This window comes from Sturnus vulgaris, chromosome Z (assembly GCF_052056855.1).
Source record: "Sturnus vulgaris isolate bStuVul1 chromosome Z, bStuVul1.hap1, whole genome shotgun sequence".
Classification (NCBI taxonomy): Eukaryota; Metazoa; Chordata; class Aves; order Passeriformes; family Sturnidae; genus Sturnus; species Sturnus vulgaris.
The window spans coordinates 39033069-39059265 of record NC_142283.1 but is presented as its reverse complement, the minus strand read 5'-3'; the positions used below and the strand labels follow the sequence as shown (position 1 = coordinate 39059265).

General features: G+C 39.1%; 1 protein-coding gene across 1 annotated transcript in view; it reads right to left on the bottom strand.

The window, feature by feature from the left end:
* The window catches only part of ROR2 (ROR family WNT receptor 2), a 147935-nt gene extending 135745 nt beyond the window's left edge, over positions 1–12190 (bottom strand). Inside the window, exon 1 of the mRNA XM_014869182.2 lies at positions 12059–12190. Coding sequence (XP_014724668.2) covers positions 12059–12149 — 91 coding nt within the window. The 5' untranslated portion in view covers positions 12150–12190. The remainder of the gene's footprint in view (positions 1–12058) is intronic.
* Between the last annotated feature and the right edge of the window lie 14007 nt (positions 12191–26197).

Sequence of the window (26197 nt, the reverse complement as noted above, 5' to 3'; positions counted from 1 at the left end):
CACTGTTAGAACGCATGTCCTGTAGAAGAAAAAAGTAAACACAGTATAAGGTAGGACATTTCCAAGGACAGCACTTCAGCTATGGTGGTGGTCCAGCAGCTGAAGTTTCAATTCTCTGCCACTCATGAGCACATTAAACTCAAACTTGCTGTCACACATTCTTACAATCCTAACCCCATTTCTACACCCCACAGATACTTCTTTTCCTCATAAACTGGATCACAGTCCAGACGCTGTGCTCAGACATGTCCATCCACACCAGCCTGTTCCCATACCACTCTTTCCTAGTTTTAGTCTTCTACTTCATGTTAAAAAAAGTACAGGTGCTGATACGAGCAACTTCTCAAGGAACAGGAGTTACAAAGGAGCATGCTAATTGCTCGTTCACAGAAAATCATCTCTTTGGAGGCATTTTCCCTACCTGCTGTCCAGGAGCTCTGTTTTTCCAGACAGCTAGGAACAGCCACTGCAGATCACTGAAGTACCTACTAGCATTAGTAGGCAACCATAACAAGTCTGTGAATTCTTAAGACCTAAAGTGCTATTTAATGGCCAAAGAATTAGTCAGAAAGAAAACAATCAAACAACAAAATGCCCAAATTTCAGAAGGAAGCATGGCATAAAGAAAAATATTAAATCAAAGAACAGAAAAATAAGGTGAAGGAAAAGGTTGGGATGATGATGAGGAAATGAGGACAACCCTGTATAGACAATGACAACTACACCTATTTATTCTTACATCAGTTCTACAATTTTAAACCCATATCTTATTTCACGTAAGTATCCATGCATAAAAATGAACTTATATCATATGCTTCCAAAGCTAGAGAAGTTTTCGTTAATTGCATTGGTCATGTGACATGCAACTACTCACTCAACATGGGACTTTGAAGACTAAAAGAAGTAAGAAAAACATTACCCAGTATAAGATTAAAGGGTACAATTTTCATCCATGAAATTGATGCAAGCATGATATTCAAAGAGAGAGAAAAAACTGTCATTTGCAAAGTTTTCTGTGGGCTTCATCAGAACTCGGAAAAGAAAATCTGTTTCTGAAAATAGGCAGGTATGAACTCTCTGCCTTTCAAAATGATGAATCTGGTAAAATATGAAAATATACCTTACTAGAATTATAGAAATGACAGCTACAGAAAGACAAGTTATTTAAGAAGAAACCACAGAAGCAGAGACTTACACACGTTACAAGAGTTTCTGCTACTGAAGTTTAGCTCCTGAGGACCGTAATAAGATGTCCACTATCCTCTAGTAGCCTGAAAGTGCTAGGGGAGAGGGAGCTGATCCCTATGACATTTTCATAGGTGAAACGTGAAATTTTATATGGAGGCAAATGACAGCTCCTCAGAAAACCGTTAGAGTCTCAGTGGTTAAGTGAAACAGTGGAGCTTCACAAATTTCAGTGCTATGGATATCTGCCTTACTGAGCCCCACAGGCAACACCAAGATGTTAGGTGCTGCCAGCATTCTGATCTTAGTAAATAGAATCACACACCAACAAAAAATTATATGGAGAGGGTGGGAGTAAAGATGGGCAATAGAGTGAAGACAGGCAGAAAGTTTCCTGCTTAAACCATTTCACTAGTACCAAACAGGGGTTTGGAAAAAATCCTTTGTGGAAGATCTGGAGTGGATCAGAACTTGAGTAAGGCCACCCTGCCTGACAAAACAGTCAGACTTCAATTTGGGAAATAAAACGTCATCCAGTAAATATAGGAAACAATCATCTTCCTTCAGCTGGTCCTGGTACAGCATGAGCTAGAATATACCAGTTTTGGTTAGCACACTTCAAGAAGGATGTTTTGGAGAAGGTCCAGTAGAAAAGAATGAGCACAGCCATGAGATTCAGAAAATAAGGAAAGGCTGAGAAAACAGTAGTGGGTGAAAGGGGTGTTGAGAGAGAGATACCTACAGGGAGACAAGACAATTTTTAGGAAATATTTCTGTAAAAGTTTGAGAAACTATTTCAGAAACCACAAAAATAAAATCAACTATAATTACAGCAAGAGGTAGAAGAATAAATTGTAACAGGAAGTAATGCATTTGGATTGCAAACAAGTGTAAGTAATCACCAAGCCTACATGTCTGCCTGTGGAAGTCACTGAATCTCTGCTCTGTCACCTCTGGAGAACAAGCTATGTCAGCTAAAGTTGATTACGTCTTGAAGAACAAATAATCCAACCTCTCAAAGTCCTTCTAGATCCTTTTTCCCTCAATCATACTGTGGTTATAGAAGACTTTGATCTTCCTAGAAAATATAACAGAAGTAAAGACACTTGAAATATTTCTACAGAGCCTAATACCATAGTACTGAGGTTTAATTTTTCTCTATTTCTAGAAATTATAAACCACATGCAAATCTGATTTAGTACAAGTGAAGATGACATTGTAAGTATTTAACTGATCATTAAGACCTTGTCTGCAGGAAGAAAACTGAATCTAGTTTGCTCTTGGGTTTCACACTGAACAAAGACTTTCTAATAATTGCCTCCATGGACATAGTAAGTGCTCAGTAAGTGTGAGATAATATTTTCCAGGTTTTGTAATCCTGAAAATATGCTATAAACCAACACCTTTGTTTCTGCAGTCCTTTCTGCATAAACACATCATCCCCATGTTCCAGAATCAAAGCTGATTTTAAATTTGGCCTTTGGATTACAGACCAGTGTAACTTCTGACACTTGTCTTTCCTAACTCTGTATGCTCTTGTCTTTGACTAGCATGATCCTCTTCAAAACATTTGCCGCATGTGGTATGTTCTTAAATAAAACACTAGCAAAAATAAGCATATTTTTCTCAAGAGCAACATTATCCAAATGCTCTCTAGACATAAAATTTGAAAGACCCACAGTTGGGTTTTTTCTGTTGCTTTCTAAACCACAGTATCATGAATTTTGTAACAGCTTCTCTACTACCTCTGTTAAGAGAACAGATATCTGAATCATATTTCTACACTGACCCACAGAAAAAAAAGATAAATCAGCTTTAGAAACATGGGTTGAATTACTATCTGCAATTTCAGATACAAGCATCCAAATACACTGAGTTTGCAAAACCAAGTCTAAAGAACAGACTCATCCTTTCAAGGTATTTATTAAATACTGCTTCTGGTCTGGCTGGAAATACTTTTAAAAAAAACCAATTTGTTGTATTAAATTGTTTCCAGGCAGAGCTATGAAGCACCATTATTTTTAAAACTGAAACAACAGCAGATATGTTTTTCTCATGTAGGTTTGGTTCAGATCCTATTCAAGCCTGCAATTTTATCTACATACTACCACTTTTCCCTTTGTAAGGTATTCTGGTCTACCATGAAAGGAGTCATCATTAACCACCACTGTAACTACAATTTTTAGAACATTTTTTAATGTTTAAGATCATCCTTCAACTACCAAGTTCCTAGGGTATCATAAATTATTTTAATCTTCCACTCCCCAGTAAAGGAAATTTGTATATGAATGCAATTCTCTGGTTTCTTTGCCATAGACTTCTCTGCTTTTTTCTTTTCAACTTGCTAAAAGAAATGTTTCACATCTACTCAAAAGAAGCCTGATCTCTATTTCTCCACAGGAAGTGGTAAGATTTAATGGATTAATTACAGATATACTCGATAAGATTCTTAGTATTTGCAACTTACAGAATATTCAGAAAGCTTTGATAAGTCTTTAGAATTTTCACAAAACTTGGATTCTGTCTATTTCCTTGTTTATTGTGCTGAAAAAACCCAGCTGCTTTATTACAACCTTTAATTTCAAAGATCATCTATTCTTTCCTATAATGCAATGAAAAACTCAGTGGACTCCTAAAATGTAGCTTAAGCAACAACTGCTGAAGATTCAAGAGATCTAACACAAAGACAAATGGCTAAGACAGTTTGTGGTGAGAATCTGACAACTAATCAAACACCTGTTTGAAGACTAGGCTTTTGAGGAGGGTGAGAATTTTCTTATTTAAACTGCACAGGTTCAGCTTCACTCTGCATAATCCAAATCTTAGACAGACATCAATTCCAATAATATTGTGGAATTGTCTCTAAAATTTCTAGCTCACACAACTAGGTTGATATTTCTCCATATCCAATTTTCTGTCTCCAAGAATAAAGTTCCGTGGCAATTTAAGCTGCTCTGCCAGGGCTGCCATGTGCTCACCCTCCCAGACATCTATTGTCTCTTCCTCACACCAATACTGGTTATCCATGGGACTGGAGGGAAGCCAATTCAGGGAGCCTGGCCAGAGCTGGGTTGGATCCTGCAGGGTTAATTTTTGTCCAGTCAGCTCTCTGATACACAGTTTCCACAGTTTTGTATTACTTGACAAATCTACATTGGGGCAGCATGTGTGAAGAGGACATTTTATTAAAAAAATTCTCCTGTAGCTTGTGAGCAAAATATGGAAACCAGCACATATTTATAATCAGAACAGAACTGTTATTGCCTGAAATAAAAGGGTACATATGATATTATATTTGGGTTCTCTGTCTGCAGCCTTCACTTACCTATTTAAACTTTTGGATTTTTAAGAAGGGATACATTTCATTATATACAGCAACACTGCTGCAACGTTACTAGCTCTAGTGTTATTACTGGGCTTTTTCTATAACACAGTTCTGCTGTGTCACTTTTTCAAACTAGAAACAAGCATACCAAAAATAGTTGTTAACTTATCTTCCAGAATACATACTCTTTCATTTTAAACATAAAAAATCTCAGCATTCTCTTTACATCCTGTAACTTCTTCCTAAACTTTAAGATGATGAATAACGCAGAAAATTTCATAAATTGTTGGGCATTTTAAACTTTCAAGCAGTTTTATTTATTATTGGTTCATACAAGATATTGACAGAACCTACTTTAAAGTAACTTAGCTGCTGTAGTCCGAGACTGCGAAGTAACACCATTTTTCTTTTTTCCATTTTCTCACTTTCAGATCTTGCTCTATTCAACAATACTTTTGATATACTCATATGAATAATTTCTCATGCAAACCCCAGCAATTTGAATTAATGTTTCTAGAACAATTCTCCTTGGCTTTTTGCTTCCAGAGACATCTTATTCTTGTACCATCCGACCTTTGTTTGTTCTGCTTCCAAAGAGAAGAAGAACAAACAAACAAGGTCCCACCACATCTTCTCTGATCTGAGGTGGCACTGCTGCATCTCAGATATCCTGTCTCTCAATGCACAGCCCCCTCTGCCAGCACTGGCTGTCCCACAGTCACCTACAGTTTTATCATACTGCTCCCATATGGACCTACTGTACCAGTTTCAGATTATTATTTCTTTACTTATTATTTATTACATATATACATATGAAGAGCTGGGGCAGCAAAAGGAGGTAATTTATTTTAATGAAAGGCGTTGCCATGTGCAAAAGAGAAAGTTCAACAATTACAACTTGTTAAGGTCCTCAGAAGTGAAAGATTAATGTCTTTCAAAAAAAAAGGAGCAAAGTTAAGATCTTCCTGTGAAACATGGCTCCAACAGCTGAGGTGTGTGTATTTTAAGTTAACCTACTCTTAGGATTTCCCTGGGCTGCTTATCTTTGCCCCTGAACTTTGTTCTTCAAAAAAACCTTTTGTGCCTCATTTACAACCAAGCTAGAGATATGACATCCATCTATTCTGTTGTAGGCATGGAAGAAAGCAATCTCCTCCATTTGTGCAGCAGCCAGCCTCCCATTCTCACTAGCCTGCCTTTGGTAGAGCTCTGTGATTCCTCTTTTAGGCTTATATACAAAATTTTTGGGTTTTGTTTATTCATTTGACTTAGGAGAATGTTTCTAACTAGTAGAAATCAAGTTTATTATTTTCAAACCATAATTTTTATACTTAAAGACACATGAATAAAATTATTCCTGTCTCTTGTGATACATTATCTGTTCTCTATCTACACAATAATTGAATATGTGACTGTGTTATTGCTCTGGTAAAGAACTAATCCATTGATAAGTTTCATATATGATTCAACTGTGTCGATTGTTTTGAAAAGTAAGCCTTCCGAATTTTAGAATTCTTACAGAATTTACCTCTTCTTTGTACAACCAGTCAAATAATTCTTCTTATATAGACAATACCACAGGGGAAAAAATAATGTTAGGGTGTTAAACTGTGAGACGCAAGGAAAATAATTTATAGAAACTACTTCACCTTGAAAACAGACTTACCAGATGAACTGTTAAATGAATACCCTAGAGCAGTTCTCATGAAGACAAGTGGCAAGTGATGAAGACTGGTAACCTGGAGTCACAGAATTAAATGTTTATGCCTTTCATATAAAAGGAAGTCCAGGAAAGGAATTACAAGATAGAAATCTAAGTTCAGGAGAAGTTTCATAGGTATGACAATATACACATGGTATTTTTTGTCAACAAAGAATACTGATTCTATTTGTTGCTGTCTTAAAATCACATCTGAATAGAAATTTCAAATCCAAAAGATACATTGTATGTGTGTCCCATGTGATATTGATGGATTGCTCAAGGAAAAAATGGCAAATGGGGATCCAATCTAATTTCCTGATTCAGCTACTCACACTTTAAAACCAAACTCTGGCAAACTGTGACCCCTAACAGTTCCCCATTAATTTCACTTTGCTGTTTCTGCAAGCTGTACCCAGACAAAACACCTTCCTGTTGCTTCAACAAGAATCATTACAGTGGAAGAAAACAATGTTTTATCTCTTGTGCTAATTCTCCATCCATGTATTCATCCACTTTTTTTTCTCTGTGGCTACTTTCTAGGGGAGCTGGCTTGCTGATTTAACTGAATAACCAAGAGCTTCAGGTGTTGATGAAACTACGCCCTCACCAACCACACAGCCTTCTCTTTAGGAGATGTCTCTTTAGGAGAACTCCGCTCTAGACGCAGAGGGACAGGCTCGTTCATTCTTTAAATACCTTCTACAGAATCAGTAATACCCTTCCTGTCCCTCAGCTACTATATCACTCTTCTTCACCATCAAAGACAGGCACACGTTACAGCAAAACCAGAAGGCACCAATACACTTGAGGGCTGATGCAGTCAGCACAGGGCAGTTTGTTGTTCCCTGGGCTTCATGAAGCAGCACACACTAGTGCTGATGCATGTGCACTCAAGGACATACACACAGACCGATGCAACACCAGCCCAGAAGGATGGAACTGTCTGTAAGGATACTCTCACAGGGTCCTCAACGTTGGTGGAATTCATCTGCTTATGCCCATCGCAGTAATAGTGCACTACTTAGTGAAATGTATTTCTATTGTGTTTTCTTGTTCTCACTGATACCACAATGCACATTTGTTTGTGTTCTTAAATGAAAGCTTTTGCCTATTGCCCTCTAAAAGACAAGGTCACGATTTATAGCTAAGAGATCACCTTTTGACTTTTTCGAAAGTATATTTTATGGCCTGAAAAGTCATGTACAGCCACTTTTAGTTTTAAAAAAAGATCACCAACTGGCATCACTTGGAAGAGGAAGTCCTTTCCCAAGATGACCAAGAAAGACAAACAGATGTCAAGGGAAAAAGCTAGTTTGTGAATCAAGTCTGTGGAAAACATCAGACTATCTAGCAGGATGCTGCAAGTGAATATTGGTGTATGGCAAAGGCCCAGAAAAAGTAAATGCAAAAATATTGTAAGGGACATTTCACTACTTAGGTTTAGACAAAACAAAGAGAAAAGACAATAATTCGAGTAAAATCCATGTTTGTCTCAAATAACTACTACCAATGCTGTAGCAGTCTTTAGTAGAGTAACAACTAAGATCAGGATTAACAAACAATGCATCTTCTTTCACTGCAACAAAATCCTGTCGTTCCTTTTCTTTGAAGCGTTAACTACTTTGTAGTCACTGGATTAGAAGACTTGAGTGCTTGCATGCTTTCCAGACATGCTGAGCCTAATGACAACTTCCTTTATAAAGCAACAGCCTCACAATGAATAAACAAACTTAAATAGCAAACCATTCTTTGCCCGGAGAACATAGTGACAGATGCTATAAATTAGATGGAATACTGTAAGTAGCATTTCTTCCTTCTGAGCAACCACACAAGGCAACAGAGAACATCTATAGAAAGAATAATTTTTTTTTTAATGAAAGAAAGTTTGCTTAATACTTTGTCTGCAATGTTGAAAAAATAAAGACAAAGAGACCTTTAAAATAAATTCTCTTAATCAGAAGTATGATTAAAAGCTTGAGATATTGACTGCTTCTAAAAGATATTTTTATTAAATCTAAAATGTGAATTTAAGACTCGGAAAATAAGCCATGAACAGGACTCCACAAGTCTTCTATACAGAAAATTCACGCAGCTATCAAACAAAACTCAGTATTTCTTACCATTCTTTCCGTTTATTCTTCTTTCTCTCACTGGTTGGTGGACTAAGACTGTCAGTTTCCTAATTAGTGGTCAAACATATTTCCATGCCAAAGCCTGAAAGCTATTCACACCTTAGACAAAGTGCAGTGAGTTTAGAAAAAAGATCAGCTTTTCTGCAAACAACAGAAAACTCACTAAACAGGATTAATTTGCCTTGTCTCTCATCTCATCCTTTTCTTCCAGCATCTTGCATTTCTGTGCTGTTTACAGCAACAAAGGGATTAAGGCAAAAGGCGTTATTCCACTACAAATGCTTAATTTAATCGAGACGCTCAAGGGGGAAAAAAAATCCAGTGCCAACTCTTGACCCAAAGATAAACCTCATCACTAAACTAACAACTTAATTAACGCCAGAAATGTTTGATTAAGATTTGACCTAAAAATAGTTAATGTGGTCAATATAATTAATTAAAAGCTATCTGCAAACTCCTTGTACTCAAAGATGTACTGACTTTTATCAGATGACCTGTGTACAGTCTCTAGAGCTGAATCTCTTTTATTAAAGTCAGGATGGAGCTATAGCTAAATCTTACGCAACTTTCAAGATTTAAGTGTTTTATAACTTTTGTAGTTCAGCATTTGAAGGCATTCAGAAGTAATCCATACTTCCATTAATTTCTCCACAAACATGGTACTCTCAGAAATCAGAAGGTTTTTTTCCTTTATGAAGTTAGGTAGAAGTTTACAAACTTCAGGGCTTTCAAAATCATAGGCATGAGTTACCAATATATTTTCATTCCTAGACATTCTGTTGACAGAGTTTTGGTTGTTTGGTTTTGGTTTTTTTAATGCTGCATTCTGCATATTTCTCAAGTCACATGAGCGCTAACTTCCAGTTTGTTAAATGTTCTTTCCTCTTTAATGACAAGGCGGCAAAAGTCTGTAAGCCGAGTCCATGGTGCATCACCATTTTCAACGTTGCCTCTCACCTGGCCATATTCTAAAAGTGAACGCTGAAAAGGCTGAAGTAACATTTTCAAAAATAAACCTCTAAAGGAGATGTAGATTAACAAATACTCTGTTTACCATTAGGCAAATCAAATTAAACAGAAGAATACCCCTCAACAATAGAAGTACACAAGAATTTAGTGCTGTGATTATGGGCTCTCAACCATTGTGCTGCTTATTCAGAGAAGAAAATGGAGTCTTAAACTTAATGCCTATAGAAGTAGAGTGAATCCACACTTTCTACAGGTGGTTGAGACGATAATCACAAGCCTGTGTATGGGGTGGTGCTAAAAAAAAAAAAAAAAAAAAAAAAAGAAAAAATAAAAGCGCGAGAGAAAAGATAAACCCCAAACATGGTTTTAATGGTTATTTATGATTTTATACTGCCTCCGAGAAGGTTGAAACTGAGCATGTCTCCTGAGAGCGGACGGACGGGGCAGTTCATTGCCACAATAGCAGACGGAGGTACGCTCCCACACTCCCGGCACGTTTTCCTAGCTTCAGGCGCTCCACCGTGGGCAGATCCCCGCCAGAGGTTCCCGGCATCCCGCACCCCTCCACCCTCCGGGAAGCCGTGGGGAGGCTCTGGGAAGGCAGAGGGAGTCCGGCCGTGGCAGATGCAGCGGCGCCCGTGCTCTCGAGCAGCAGCGGGGGGCAAGAGAACGAAGGAAGGAAGAAAAATTCACGGGACACTTGAGCACACCTCCCTCTCGCTCCGTTCGTAAAACAGATCGAGCTGCTCAGGGTAAAGGGGATAAAGCAGGGACGGGGACAGACAATCTGGCATCTCCTCTCACAGCCTTGGGAGGACGAACTCCATCCTCCCTGCGGCCCCGGGGGATCCCCGGAGCCCGGGACCCCGCAGGAGGGGCAGAGCAGCGGGGCAGCCTCTTCAAAGGGAGCAATAAAGGCTCTAGGAAAAATAAACGCTACGGGAACTGACCCCAAATCCGCGAGCTGTAACATGCCCGCCTCCTGCTCTCACCCCGGAAAGCTCCCAGACCTCTTGCTTTCTGCTGACCCTCTCCCTACATGGCAAGGCAACAAATGGCAAGACCTCGGACCCCGGAGCTGAATAACAGGAAATATAGGCATCTGTCACCTCCCGGGGAGAGCTAAATGGATTAGCGAAAGCAACAAAGGGAAGAAAAGCTCTTTCAAACGTGCAATTGATTAACAAGTCCCCTCTAATCTGAAGCATCACTGTTTTTCCTTAAAGACATCATCGGTCTCCTCCAGCACGTCTTTGCAATTAAATTAAAGCCAGGAAAGGTGGGGGAGGAAGGCACCGCTAGCCCGCCGAACTCCCGCGCTGGCCGGTGAGGACAGAACGGGAAGAGTTACAAACCTGGCATGAAAATGGTGCAGCCTTGTCATCTGCTCCCTCAGTCCCTGGGCAAAGACTCCCGGCAAGGACTTTGAGAGTAAGGTTTATCTGGTGCAGAGGGGGAGAGGGCAATTTTCCAGAGAATGGCTTCATGAAAGATCAAAGAGCTGGATCCGGCAGCTCCTACCTCGACGGTGCATTTCACATCCCAGAGAAAACGAAAACGTTAAGCCTTCCCTTTCCTGCTCTGAAAGCACCATACAACTTAGGCGCGAGTGGAGAAGGGAAAAATTTTTAACCAAAAAAAGCACAAAAATTTTAAAAATAATTTTTAAAAAGACGTTTATGCTGCTTCTTTTACAGGAACTGTGTCTTACACCATATTCAACCATCTCTTCAACCCCACACGTTCCTTGCAAATCACGGCGCTACTTCGCAGATACCGGACAAACTGGCATCTATTCAGCCGCCGCACCGCTGCTGCCACGGCGCAAGGTCAGATGTTAATAGGAACAGTTTATTCAGCCCTAAAAAGAATCGCGGAGCTCAATGAACCGTCCTAGTGTTTCCTGAGCCCAGAGTCTGACCTCCTCAGTCCCTGAGGGTCGACCAGGTACACAGAGAAAATAGGACCTCTGAAGTCCAAAAACACACAGAAAGAAACCTCTCCAAGCCTCCATGAGCTCCAAGCACGGCGGCTGCCTCCTCGCCCACTCAACTTTAATCCCCTCCTGGTTCCCGCTGGGATTCTGGCAGCACAACGTCCCAAATAATAACACATTATTATAACCATTCCGAGGAGAGGGGCTGGAGGGCGGGCAGAGTGAAGGAGGAAGCTCCACTCATTGCTATCCACTCTCGGCAATAACAAAACCCTGAACTTTTCCTTTGTTTTCTCCTTCTTTCTCCTTCCACCCTGACCTCTCAGTGGCTACCAACCACCCTCGGAGCGCTGAACTGGCCGAAAAGAGGCACAAGCGCCTGCCGCCCGAGCGGGGCAGAGGAGCGGGGATGCGCTCGGGGTAAAAACTTTAGCTACCCTCGCCTCCTGCCAACCCCCGCCCCCTCGTAAAGAACACAACATCAGGTTTCCATTGTGCCAAGAAGAACCGAGGGGGAAGAAAAGAAAAAAAAAAAAAAGAAAAACGAAAAAACAAAAACAAGGATGGCGGAAAGAAAGCGAGAAATGAAGAGAGAGGATAAATAAAATAAAATACAACAAAAAAGATAAGAAAGAAAAAGTAGCCAGCATGAATCACCACCTGGGGATACTGGCGGCTCCGCCGGTCCCAAATGGACACGCGCAATTCTCCTAGGAACCGGAGCAGCTTTCCCTGCCTGCCTTCTCCCCACACGCTCCTACTCGAAGAGCAGAAGCATCGTCCCCTGCAGCCGGGGTCCCGCTCCTTACCTGCCGCGGGGAGAAGGAGCGAGGCGGCCGCCAGCAGGAGCAGGAGGCGGCCCGCCGCCCCCCGCCGTCCCGCCGCCGCCGCGGGGTCCATGCTGCCGCCCGGCCGCCGCGGCACAGATCCCGCAGGGAGCCGCAGCCAGCAGCGCCTGCGGGCGGAGAGGGCTCCGGTGGCGCTGCCGCAAGCTCGTCCCGGGCACCGCCGCCCCGGCCCTGCGCTCCCGCTAACGGACCGTCCCCGAGTGGGGGCGGAGGAAGCCGCGCTCCTTTCCCCTCCTCCTCCTCCGCCTCCTCCTTCCCCAGCATCCGAACGTCACCCGGGACCCGGCACAGGGGAGGGGAGCGGCGCCGAGGGGCGGACAGGGCAAGGACGGTCCCTTCGCTCCGGCACCCTCTGCTGGGGACAGCCTCCCGCCCCAGCCCCGGCCCCGGCCCCGGGCGGGTCCGCACACACTTTCCCTCCGCGCTCGACCATCACCAGGAGCCAGCAGGACTCGGGCCCCCTCTGAAACGCGAGTCTTGCTCCCAGAAGCCTCAGGAGCCAGCAACTTTCCTCACAAAAATCCCCAATAAAACAAAAAGAAGTGGGCGAAGGGCACATCAGGCAAAACCGCTACGGCTTTTCTCCTTCTTCCTTCTCGCTGCACAACTGAAGAGTTTTTGCACCCCTGTAGCGTTAAAAACAATTGATTAAACATAGCTTCTCCTGCCCCCAAAACGCTCAGGGGCGTCAGCCTCGCGGCACGTACTCCGAGAGGCAAGAACCACTCGGCTGGGATCTTCTTTGTGCTCTACCAGTTCTCTCAGGATAGGGCGTCAAAAGTAAAGTTTGCTCTCTGTCTTCAGCAGGCAGAAAATGTTCTCCTGCCAGTAAAGTTTCAAAGTATTTCCAAGTTATTTACTATCAGAAATAACAGCATTTTGGGCATAATTTAAGTAAGCTTTTCGAACAGATTATTTTTTTGGGGGGGAGGGGCGGGGAGGGAGGGAAGAATTAGTTGTCTTGGTTTGGATTTGCAGTTCAAAGAAATTAGTATTCTGAGATAAAGCAGAACTGTCAGCAGGCTTCTTTTAACTACCTCACATAAGCTCCAAGAATACAGTTCAGCCATTTAATTGCTGCATTTTAAAAGTTATATTTTAACAGCATATTTAATTAGATGTCTTCTCTGCAAATACATTTCTACTGTTTTAGATTTCATTTCTAAAGATCTGATGCTGAGGAATGTTGAATACATACAAATCCCTTTAAGTTCTTCTCCAAATCAAGCTCTAAATTCACGATAATTTTAATGAAATTAATTTTCCACTAAATTTACGTCTTAATGCAAACAAAGGCAAACTTTACAACATATTCATTCTTCCTCCTTTTGCACCCTGTTTCTTTCCTCTCAGCTTCTCAATTCCATCTTGAAAATTCTTCTGGCACCTAAGAATGACAAAGGAAGGTCCTGATCCCTCTTTGGCAGGAATGTAGGACTGACTGACTTCAGCCCCTTGCTATCACAACAACACATTTTAAAATCCCTTTCATAAACATATGAAACCTAAGGTAAAAGTAACGATGATCCTTTTTATAAACTCCATTCCTTGGATTAAAGGCTGCACCACACTTTGCCTCTTTGATACTTAGGAACATGCTCCTAAATTCCAGACTATATGTATTCAGATCAGTTTATATTCCTTCTCTCTTGTGCCACTACTACCCTTCCCACCTCCCCTCTCTATGACATGAAATGACAGATTCACACCTCAACCTATATGTTGTTACAAAAAAAAAAAAAAAAATCCTAAATCTTTTGATTTCCTTTGAAATCATCAGTTATGTGTTCCCTGATCACCCTAATCCTTTTTCCTGCCACACTGAATATTCCCTCATTCCTCCAAAATGTTGGGAGTCTGATTTAATTTTTCTGATGATGAGTGACTTGAGCTCAACGTAGAGCTGGAGATGATTTCTCTCCTAGAGCACCTTTAATTTCCTTTCTGTGGTGAAAAGACTGATGCATACCATTGATTTACCTTGCCAGCTATAGGTATATTATGATGTGTTAATCTACTTTCCTCTTTCTTTATAATTTCCAGTGTATAACTAACAGCAGAGACCTGCATCAAAATTCTGACCTCACAAATCCACCCTTTTTTGTAGCACAATTCATCAAGATCAATTCCTTCTGCACCTTCTTTTATTAAGAACACCTCTTAGCTCTGCATCAACTAAAGAAATTTAGTTGCAAACTGATAAATAAAATCAGTGTGAAGAAGTGCCCCCAAGAAACTAAAACAGAGACAGTGCTATGACTTTTAAAACAAAGTTTAGGTGGTTAAAAACTGCAACAATTACCTTCTTAAGGTGTTACAAGTTTAAACTCTATATTTGTCAGAAATTTATGATGGTACAGCTCTGTTACTCGCCTTCCAACCTGAATAGGAAATAAAGATGTCTGCATAAATCAGTTTACATTTTGCATAATCATCCCAATAAATATTTTAGTTTTTTCTCTTATGCTCTCAAAGATCTTGAAAAATAACTAGCACATAGACCCACCTTTTGCATTTGGTAATAAATTAGCATTTGATAGAAACTTTGGTTGTGAATCATTTTTCTGACTTGGGAGGGGAAACATTGTGTCATGAAGGTTAAGTGACTAGGCCAAGTTAGCTACTGAGAATTTAAGTCACCTTCAGCTCCACAGATTATTTTGTCACTAACCACAAAAACTGCTATTCATATTTCACATTGCAAGTACAGTCACTACAGTGAAGAAACCACAGTACAAATTCTGACTCTGTATTGTAGAAAAACATATACAGCAAAGACACATGGAACAACATTCTGAGCTGGTTCCCCCAGTTCACCCCAGTAAACCATTAGAGAGATCACTCGTGTTGTGCAGCATATGGTCTCAAACTGTTTTGTCACTGTTTGAGAAAGAAAAAGCTGTGCACGTATTTGTTTGCATGACCATATGGTATGTGCCTGACAGGAGCACTTCAGAGCAATGGGCAAAGCTGGAATTCAGCATTAACTTCCTTGGGAATCACTGACAGAATTTGGGTGGATTCTCTATGCCATTTTTGTCTGCTTTCATAATAAATATAGCAAAAGTGACTTTAAAGAAAGTGTAAGATTAAATGTGGTTCCAACTTGGAGGTCTTAGTGTGTCTATAACCATCCTGCAAGCTTAGATAAGCTTTAATTGGTACACTATGTTTAGTAAAAAATTTAATTCCCCACCTGATCCTTTTATTCTTGTGATTAAAAGCAGCACAGGAAACATTACCTACATGTTTCACATTTTCAGGATCAACTCTTGGGCTCTCTTCTACAGTATTAAAGTTCATCATGTAGATTCCCACTATTGGCCAAAACTGAAAAAAGGATTTGCGTATAAAACATAGGATTCACTATGTCCAAATGTAAATGCATTTGGACGCTAAAGTCCGAATGTATAATGCAAAAATGCATCTGTTTACTTTTGAACATCCATTCCTAGCTGAATCCTGCTAGGTGTAAACATTCCTTGTGTGATCAATTATACACGTTCAGAACTGTACCAGCCACAGCAATCGAATGATCACTTCCACAGAGATCCGGAAACTTTCCTGCCACCATGCTTGAGACTCTTGACAAACTACGCCTGATTCTGACCACCCACACAGTTTTAGTCACTGTCTTCTGAAGAGCACATTTTGGAAGAAAACTGAGGTGATTGTGCTCAGTGTTATGTATTGGCCCAGCAAATACCAGCCTAACCCACAGAGAACTGGGCTCTTAACCCTTCTCAACATTCAGGTCCTCAGGGAGTGACTTGATCAGAAAACACTGTGCAGAAGAGTGGGACACATTCTACTCCGCTTACTGAAGCTCTGCCATTGTATGCAAACAAACTGGAGAGTTGGGATGGGAGTGGGAAGCCCAGCAGGATTGCTCAGACACTGAGCATAGTGTAGGAATTTGATGAGACTGTTGGTCGTCTGATAAATGTTGCAGTTAGTGAAACACTGAACAAAAAGAAAATAGTTTGGAGCAGCTATTCAAACAAAGAACTGCATGTTTACATTCAACCTGCACATTTCTGTGGTTTTTTGTTTTGTTGGGGTTTTTTTTAGTGAACCAAACCGTGTAAGTTAAAAACACTTATTAGAAAATCTTTTCCTACAAAAAAAAAAAATTAGGATCCACACTACTAGACCAGTGTTTCTTGTGCTTTATATACATGATTTTGAGGGATATATGTGTGTGCGTGTATTAAAATACACACAATAAATATTTTGAAGGAATTATTTTACCTCCAGAAGGTAAAACCCATTTCTGTACAGGCTCAGGAGCCATGTCCATGCTTTTATTTCCAGGTCAACATACACAACCATGTCAAGTAGTACTGCTAAAGGAGCCAACCCACCACTGAATAAACAAATCTGCAAGCATTCATACCATCAACACTCTTATTAAAGAATGATCACCAAGGATATTTCTCATGCCTAGAACCACAGGAAATAATAAAGTGTTTCATTCGTTTCATAAAAATGAAACAGACAACACTCCCAAAACCAGAGCCAATTGCCCTAACTTGTAAAATCATTCACCCAATGGTATGAGCATCCTGTGGTGTCTTCAGACTGATGCACCCTCAAACCTCTCTAATCATAAAAACTGAAAGGGGCGAAAAAGCTGCATCTCTCTTCTGTATCCATTACTCCAACAAGTGAAATAATTACAGAATGAGTTATTGAAGACGAAGATCTGAATAGGGGCAGGGGTTTAGGTTTTCAGTATATAAATTAAACAAGAACATGAATGTCTGTTTTAATTTAATTTAGGACTCAAATACTCCTTGAAATTGCTATGATTACACTAAAGAGTGATCTTGGCATTTAGTATCATGCTCAAAAAATAAAACCAAGTTTCTTTTTTCATGCAGTTTTCACTATCATCTTGTTGGTTGCACTGAAATTACTTATATGTATTTATTTTAGTTATGTCAGCTATTCCATGTCACTAGTATGCTATAGTTTTGTAAATAGCGTGTGAACAATTACAATTGTAGCTATTTAACTTATGTAAACTGCAAGGCAAGTTCTGGCTGTCAGGTTGGAGCACCAACCAGCAGACATTTGACTGATTGCAAAGTAGAAAAAAGGCTGTCTAGTCATCCTTGACACCCTAAGTTACTTGCAGCGTTCATAAAGAACTATAAATGTACCACCCAAGCTCACAGTACTGGGATAAAATGCTAATGATTGCAGTTTTCAAGGCAAGACCAAAAACACATCATTATGTCAGTGAGACAGATACAACATCCAGTAGATCCTACACCATAGATTTGTGCACTATACAGGATAAGATCTCAATTTCAAAATGCATCAGATCTTTGCAAGTCATTACAAAACTCTATATTACTCAATTTTGAAAGATCATCTGGATATGAAAGTGTCAAACAAACCCTGAACTGAACCAAGAATTTAAGCCAGCACCCACAGGGTATTGACTATGGAGAATGTTCTTTTGAGAGCCTGGATGTGCCTGTCAGTTTCTAAATGACAGTTACAGGGGAAGCTGGGAATTAAAGATGAGTATTGTTTTGTTTTTTTAATTCAGTGTGGTCTGGGTTTGGGGGCATTTTGTTGGGGTTTTTTTTGTTTGTTTATTTGTTTTGGTTTGGGGTTTTTTTGTTATTGTTTTATTCTTTAAAGGTAGCCTTAGCTGGAGAGCAGGTAGTCTTCAGGATTGGAACATGGAGGTTCAGGCCTATAAATAGATGGATATGCTTGAGAAAGAGTATTTGTAAGGAAACCAGAAATAAGAATCACAATTTATTTTTTCTCACGTTATAGACATGAAGTTTTGTGCAACTCCTCTGCCTCTGGAGTCCCAAAAAGCCCCCAAATAGACAACAAACAGTCTTGCAGAGGCAAGCCAAACACACTACAATACTGCAATTCTGGGATCAGCCATGTGGTAAAATAAAAACCTTCCCTCTCCTCCCCCAGGCTTGGGTGTACATATTGCACACACACATAAGGGAGCAAGAGCAGGCAGCTACAGGAAGAACTTACAAGACAACACACAAACAGTAATGGGAACATGAATACAACTACAATCCCTTCTGTGCTGCTGTGCTCTGCAGCACGCAGCAGGTGAGTGCTGCTGGCTCTCAGTACACATTGCCAGGTTTTCCCTTTAGTCTGCAATCCAGAGGAAGACAGTCTGCCACGTTTTTCCCTTCTCTTACCTACAGTCTGAACTCCAAAACATGTGGAAAGAACATTCAGTATCAGTATATTGATGAATATTAAATATTGGTACACCATAAGCTAATAATGTATTCTACAGCATTCACAGAGCATTATGCTTAAAGAACAGGAACCTGTGAGAGTGACTTGGGCTCAAATAGATTTACAACTTTGAATAACACTTCACACACACACACACACACACACACAGCATGGACAACAAAGACTTCACACTGAAATACATAAAGCATGTGTGACTATATTGGATTGTACTTTTAAAACATTTTAAAGATAACTTTTCTCCTCAGAGAGATTTGCAAAGGCAATCACCTGGAATAAAAGCAAAAATTTTGCTCCCAGCTCCCACATGAATTGTTGAGGTTCACTTCTATTAAAAGCAGTATAGTGCTAACAAAACTATTTTAAAATACACATTTTCATTATATCCAATTGCAAGGCTGAATAGTGTCATAATTGTCACTCAAATCAGTTTGATTTGGCAGTGTTACTACCTTCTATATAGTACTTTTTCCTTCTTTCTGCTTGTGCACCAGCCCCATAAATATATGAGTTTACAAGAAAAATCTACCAAAACAAAACAATAAAGTGAGGTATTTCTGTTTACTTGAAGAGGCCCTCTACCTCTTCTCATTCCTTTTATTGCATTGAAGCAATCTGAATAGTTGCAGTTGCTACACAACTGCCTTTTCTGGTCCTCTTTTAGAACTGCCTTGTTTTTCTTAGAGTGACTTTTTAATATCTAATTGTCCCATCTCTTCTGTGTATAAGCAGAGAAACTTTATCTAAATATATTTTGCCTTCATGATCTTATCATCATCCCTTTTACGTTCTGTATCTTTCATTCATAAAAGAGACACAACAAGACTGGAGACAAGTAATAGTTAGAAAAATGATTCATGTTTTGTCTTACATTTAATTGCAAACTCAGCCTGACCTACCAAGCAAGATAGGCAATTGCCTCAACCTAAGGGCAAATTAGATAACTCTCCTGAGTGCACAGGTCTTATCTCCATACACAAGAGGCAGAAGAAAAGGGGTTTCAGTCAGTAAGCTTTTTTACCTTTTATTGGGGAATCAATATTTTTGTAGCTGGTCTGCTACTTTGATGACACCATGTTCTGTTTCACTTCAGGACTTGTTCAAATACATTTTGGGGTCCAAGTCCCAGTTATGAAACTGAATTTTTGCCTAATCTGAGGCTCTGCTTACAGGGACCACTACCCTTCATCTAGCATCAGTCAACATTCCCACTTTAAGCAATCAGGCAAGGAAGGATTATCAGCTCAGTCACTACTGTTGTCCCCAACGGCTGTGATTTGGCCAAGATCAAGAAGGAGAGAAAACTTACTTTGGTTTCTGTTCAAAAATTCCTGAATCATGGATTTTCATAGAGGCTTATCTTACTTGCCCCACATCAGCAGCTGCGCTACACAAGTGTCTATCTGCCTTATCAGAAAGCCTTTCAGATGAACACTTCTTGATCTCTTTCCCAACCAACCATAGCAGCAGCAGCCAACCTCTTGCAACAAATCTGTAATTATATTAAATAGCACAGTTAAATTAGACTCAGATGCTCTGAGCTATTGCATAGACTTGATGATATTTCTGAGACACCAGTGTAATTTTTGTGGAGAAGAGTTCATCGAAAAGTCCCCAGCATGTGCCAGTCTCTGCCTTGTGCAACAGCTAACATTAGGCAATGCTGGCCCAGCAGAAATAAGACACTGTGCACCACTGTCCTCTGTCAGGTCCTCTGCAGTTACCAAGCAGTGTGGGAATCAACCCTCCTAAGAAAAATACCAAGTGGAGAAACAGGACAGCTCATTTCCAACTCTGAACTGAAGCACCCTGAGAATGTCAAAGACAAATGGGAAGAATCTAAACAGCACTTTTTCTGTTGCCTGCAAGTTGTGGATAATAGGAAAAGCAAAAGACAATGGAGGGCAATATTAGTTCTCTATGTGGTTTGTTCTGAAGTACTTGGTATTTAATAGCAGCTAAGTCAGACAAGAAGGCGTAGACTTATTTGGCAGAAAGTTTGCTCTACTACGTAACATAAAACATATGAAGGTGATCGATTTAACCTCTGCGTTCCTACCCTTGCAGAGCTTTTATTTCAATAGGAAGTGGGGAAAGACAGCATATATATATATATATATATATGTATAAATAGAGAGAGAGAGAGAGAGTAGGAGAGGAATTGGAAGATTTTGTTCTTTTGTGACTTATAGGGCTGCTCATACTGAAAACTTCAGCGGAGCAGAGGGCTTCTGAGCCACACATGGCAATAGAAATAAAAGCAACTAATTAAATATATCTGGATGGAAGGAATAATAAGAAATCATTTTTCCCACTGTTAAATGTGTGTGTGTGTGTGTGTGTGTGTGTTTGTGTGTGTGTAGCTTCAATATTTTTTAGCAGAACTGCAGCTAGTGGAGATGAGTATGACATGGACAGATTTTCTCAGATATCAACCAAATTGAGGAATTTTCTTTGTGGACAAGAGCTTGACTTCCTAGAACACACAGACCATATACTGGGTGTTTTATTAATGATGTACCAGAGACATGGTTTTTATACTGATAAAACCATGTATATTATTGAAATTAAGAATCTTACAAGATCTTCTAATGCAACTAACCACCAGCATCCTAAACCCACAATTTTTTTCTTTTTTTGTTTAAATTCTTTGGAAACAATGCCATTAAATCAAAAGGAAAAAGACAGCATTAACAGTGCATTAAGGAGAAGATAACTAAAACAGAGTTCTGCATATATTTGTTCTACACTCAGTTTCTTTTTACATTTGGAATTTTAAAAAATTATGTTACTGTATTCCCAAGCAATAAAATTCCCACAAGAAAAATTTAGCTGAAACACAAATATTTTCCACATGTACAATATGACTGAGTTATTGCTACTTTTGGAAATTTAAATTTTTCTGCTTACTTTTAGTTACAACTTCAATATTTTAAACAAAACAAAAGAAGCAACTGTTGTAAAGAATTTTGGGGCAAAGTTCATCAAAAAACCTCTGTCTTTAGTATTGATAACATCCAAAGAACTGTGATGTTTAAGGCTTTAAAATTAGCCTTCCTATTATGTACAATGAACTCCATGGCATTTGTTTATTTAGTGGTATGTAAGTTTGGGGTGACTTCTGGGAGAATTTGAAGCCTACAACTTTCTCAGTTTGCATTAGCATTTGTGGGAATCACATACATGCATCAGTGTCAAGATAAACTCTAAAAGAATTACTCTTTAAATAAGAAGGCACATTTAAAGACAGATTTCTATCAGTGCATTTTACATGACTATGAAAGATTTTGATTTCATCCACACTCAGCAGGGGTGCCCATTATTCAAACCATGTGGTATCTGCTTGGTATGCAGGGCATAAATACTGCTGCTGTCAGCATTTGCTTTAAAATCTGATGCAATATATTACAAAGAAGATTTGAACAATCATAACTAAAATTTGTTGGGAAGACTTGAAACAAAGGTTCGAATGAAGTTGGAAACTTATGGAAACAATAAAATCTAAAATGTTATAAAAAGAAACTTAGTATCCACATGGGAACTATTCTACAATCTTCTTAGCAAAATTTAATCAGACATGCCTAACAAAAGTAATACAACTAGCTTCTATATAAACAAAAACATGCATACCTTCCAACAAAGGGATTAAATATTGCAGTTTATATTTTTTAGAACTACCATATATAGAAATACTTGATGCAATCTGATGGCACTTAACAGCTTTATTCTACCTACATTTATTTGGTCTTCTTAAACCTTATGAGAGACTCATCTGTCCAAAATACATACATTGATAACCATAACCACCACAGCCTGCCATATTTAAATTTATTTCAAGTTTAACTGTCAGCATTGCTCTAATTGGATATTTAGACAGGCCTGTCAGAAGTTATGAAGGAGTTCAGATGAAACAGTTCTTTCCAAAAGAGATCCAAAGATGTACTATAAATTACAAAGCAGACACAGGACTTGAAAACAGAGATCAGTGTCATAATAAATATTTTATACTACAAAACTTCTCGGTCCAGAGGTTTTCAAAGTCTTAAGAAAACATTAATATATGCAAGACAAAATTAAAGAAACTGTGTTAACTTTTCAGAGATGAAGAATTCATGGAGACATTGATCAACATTTTACAGAAAGTGTGACAATAACAGAAATAAAACCTGTGTCTCTGATCAGGATATTAAAACGCATACCACTTTGACATTCAATCTGTGCTTCAGAAGACTGATCTTCATCTACACACAAAAAAATCCTTCCTTTTCCACTCAAGTAGTGAAGGCCTCTCTGCTAAGCTTCAGTTGCATCAATTTTAACATATTGAGGGTTAAAAAGTAATGTGAAAGCATAAGGGAACACCTAAATACCCAGCATACAATGTTTCCAAACATGGAAAGAACTCCAAGAAGGATATCTGAGATAGTAAAATAATTTTTGCATAGTGATAGTAAGTAAAGGAAATGAGATCAGCACTGCAGGGTTTAACCAATAAAAATGTTGTTTTGCACATTTAAGATTATCAAGATCTTAGGAAGCAGAAAGGATACCTTTAACTGAGGTAAAGTAATCTTTCTTACAGGTGTTCCTTAGTCTGCTGTAGACAGAAATCTGATAACAAGTTCCTAGGCAGACAGATCTGGATCCAGTATGATTCGTATTTAATTGTGTTCAGCAGAAGTATTCTAGTATCAGATTAAGACTAGACTTTACTGCCAACTATTGATATGTACTTGATTCTGCTTCAAAACAGATTACAGGACCCTTTGAGATCCTTTCCAAGATTTTTTATAAAAACAGCAAGATGAATCTTATTGTTAATATATAAAAAAATAGAAAATCTGTGGCTACATTGAAATGCTAAATTCTATCACCAGAAAAGTTTTTTTCACTGACATAAACACACGCTGAAGAATCAAAGTTTGTTTATGAAGATGAATACAACAAAGTTGAGTCTGAACTCATGACAATCATCATTATTTGTATTTCATATCATTACATGTCACCATCAAGTACAGATTCTATCACAGATCATGAAAATAACTTCTACAGGACATGTTAGTATTAACCAAGGACAAAGGTCCTGGCAACAGGATGCCCAATTATTTTGATGGCATAAGAAAAATATATCTGAATTGTGCTTTTGTCACTTTTTCACTTTCTTTTGGCTTCAACACGACAATTCTATTTGCCAGGACAGTGATATATCCCTACGGAGACATCCACAAAAGGAATAACTCAAAAGAGAAAACTCAAATATTTTCCTCAGTTTAACCAATGGCAAAGATTCTACAGAAACTTGTCAATTTCAGTTCTCAACCCTTTCCCTTCCATTTTCATGGATTATCTATCATTTCTTGAATAAAAATGCGGTTCATTAAAAAGTAATAATGGTGCAATAATAAGAAAACAACAATGTAGTAACAGACACGTTAACTGCTTTATTCACAGCTTCATTCTCATCACAGGCAGCCAGCTTCCTTAACACAAAAGGACTGGCCATGTGTGGGGATTTTGGGCTTTCTTTTATGAATTATCTTCCCTGCCTACTGTGTATCTAGACTACTGATGTAATATAGCAAACATTTATTTTTGTGTTAGACAGATAAATGATGGTATTAGAGCACAAAGTTTCCTAAAGAGCAATGTTGTGGGGACTTCACTGACCACAAAGCACAGAACCATCCGTCAGACATGATACCAGAATGCATAGGTCATGTATTTCTGGCATTAGCTTTCTATTCTGTTTGACTACCTATCAACACACCACCATATGGTAAGAAAGATATCCAAACTCTTCTTGTTGTAAGACATTATGTGCAAAAGCAGTCAGGCAATTTGATGATATAGTCTCCATAAGCAGCGATTAATATCTAGAACTACAATCCAGTCAAACTCCACAGAGAACTAAATTTTTTATTATATGAACACAATATTCCTAAAGATGTTAATCTTACCTCATCACAGTTACCCATTTTGCACCAGTAACACACTCCCTTTCATTTCCTTGCTTTGATGGACCTATGCCATCAATTTTATCCCTAATACATGACACCTTGTATTTCAGTACCTCACTTCACATTCTGATGGCCACAATAAATCACCTAGGGCTAACTATTTTACTGATAAAAGGAAAAAACTTGGGATGTCATTTCAAAGTCTATTAAGTCTTTCAGAATAATAGTTTGATGAGCCTGAGCAGAAAGCTCAGACAGGAAAGACTTATATCCACTGGGATTCTGAGGATATGTGGAGTGGTATGTGAGTAGTGGTTAAATTTCCAGCTTTCCAGTACTCCACACTCAGATAATACACATTTCTAAACACTACCACCCAACACAAATCCCTGAGTACAGTATTAGGGACATATTGGCTAATAATGTGATCTGCATATTCCTCAATCCTCCCTTAACTTCCTATTTACAATTACAGATCTTGTTTCAAATCAGGGCCCTCTGAAACTTGGACAATGGTGGTAGAAGCTTTTCTTTAGGTTTTTTTAAATCACAAGAACTGTGAAAAGACTACAATTGAAGCCATAGTTTGGGTATAAATAATGACTCAGACAACTGTTTTTTATTTTCATTTTTGTTTTCACTGACTGAGAATGTAAATTGAACTTTAGTGCTATTGTGCTTTGTTCTCCCTCTCTGTGAAAAAAATGTGTTCTGCATTAAATTGCATGGATAAACTCAAACAGCTCCAAATATCACCCTTCAGCTTTTGTATAACACAAGAGCCAAGAAAAGATAGAGAATGTGGTTTTATGACCAACAGATGGTGTAATTGGTATCATAGATGTTTTTATGTCAGGGGGTCGTAGGTTCAGTCTCCATCTGGAGCCTTCTCAAATCTGCTGTGTAGCTCAATGATTAAAGAAGCTATATTGGGTCAAACAACCACCTGCCTGAGGGTAAAAGAATTGCTTTCTAGATCTAGCTGTTATACTACAGTTGCCTCCCATACTACCATTTTCAAGCCAACCACTGCAGCAATTAAAAACAAAAGGGCTGCACAAAATATTCACACAAAGATTTGCTCCTATTCTTTGAGTTTCTCAGGATCTTTTGACAAATCTCATAAAAGTAAGTCTTGTCTTGCTTACATGAGAGAAAAGATATTCTAGCTCAGGTTGGTAAGTAATTGCAAAAGACCAAAACCCAAGGAAAAGGAAACATATAGGTTGGATCGATCTTGAGAGATTCAGCATTGTTCAGTTGGCCAAGAGGGCTCACACCTCCCGGTCAGAATTAGACACACTTGTACTCTGATGGTAAAACACAACATCAATGCTCAGCACAGTTAGTCTTAGCTATAGTTTATGGATTAGGATCAGAATACTAAAAAGTGCTCAGATCCTACAGTATTAGGTTTGTATAGGGCTTACTTGGCTAAAGGGCGTACAGACAGTTCAAACACAGCCATTTATGCACACAATGAGACCATCAGTTTATTTCCCTTTTGGGGTGAGTATAAGCAGTAATAAATGCACAAAACCAGTGAAACTGCAGCTTCACTGGAAACCAATACTGTCTCTTCCATGAAGCAGGGATTCCATAAAATCAGAATTATTATTACACAGTGCACCAAACTTGCCTGGCATACCTCATGATTTAGTTGCTCTCTATAGAACTGGTGAAAGAGTGTTTACCTGGCTAATACTGGAAAAGAGCAAAATATTTCTGTCTAATTAAAAACCACCTTCTAAATTACAAGTTTCATGAAGTTCTGCCACAGAGAATCCTATGACTCTTCACAAACTCTGGATAGCAGTACCCCTGTGCTAGACAGAAAGCCATCCAGGATCTAAATTTTAAAGATAATGACACGAGCATTAGTAAAATA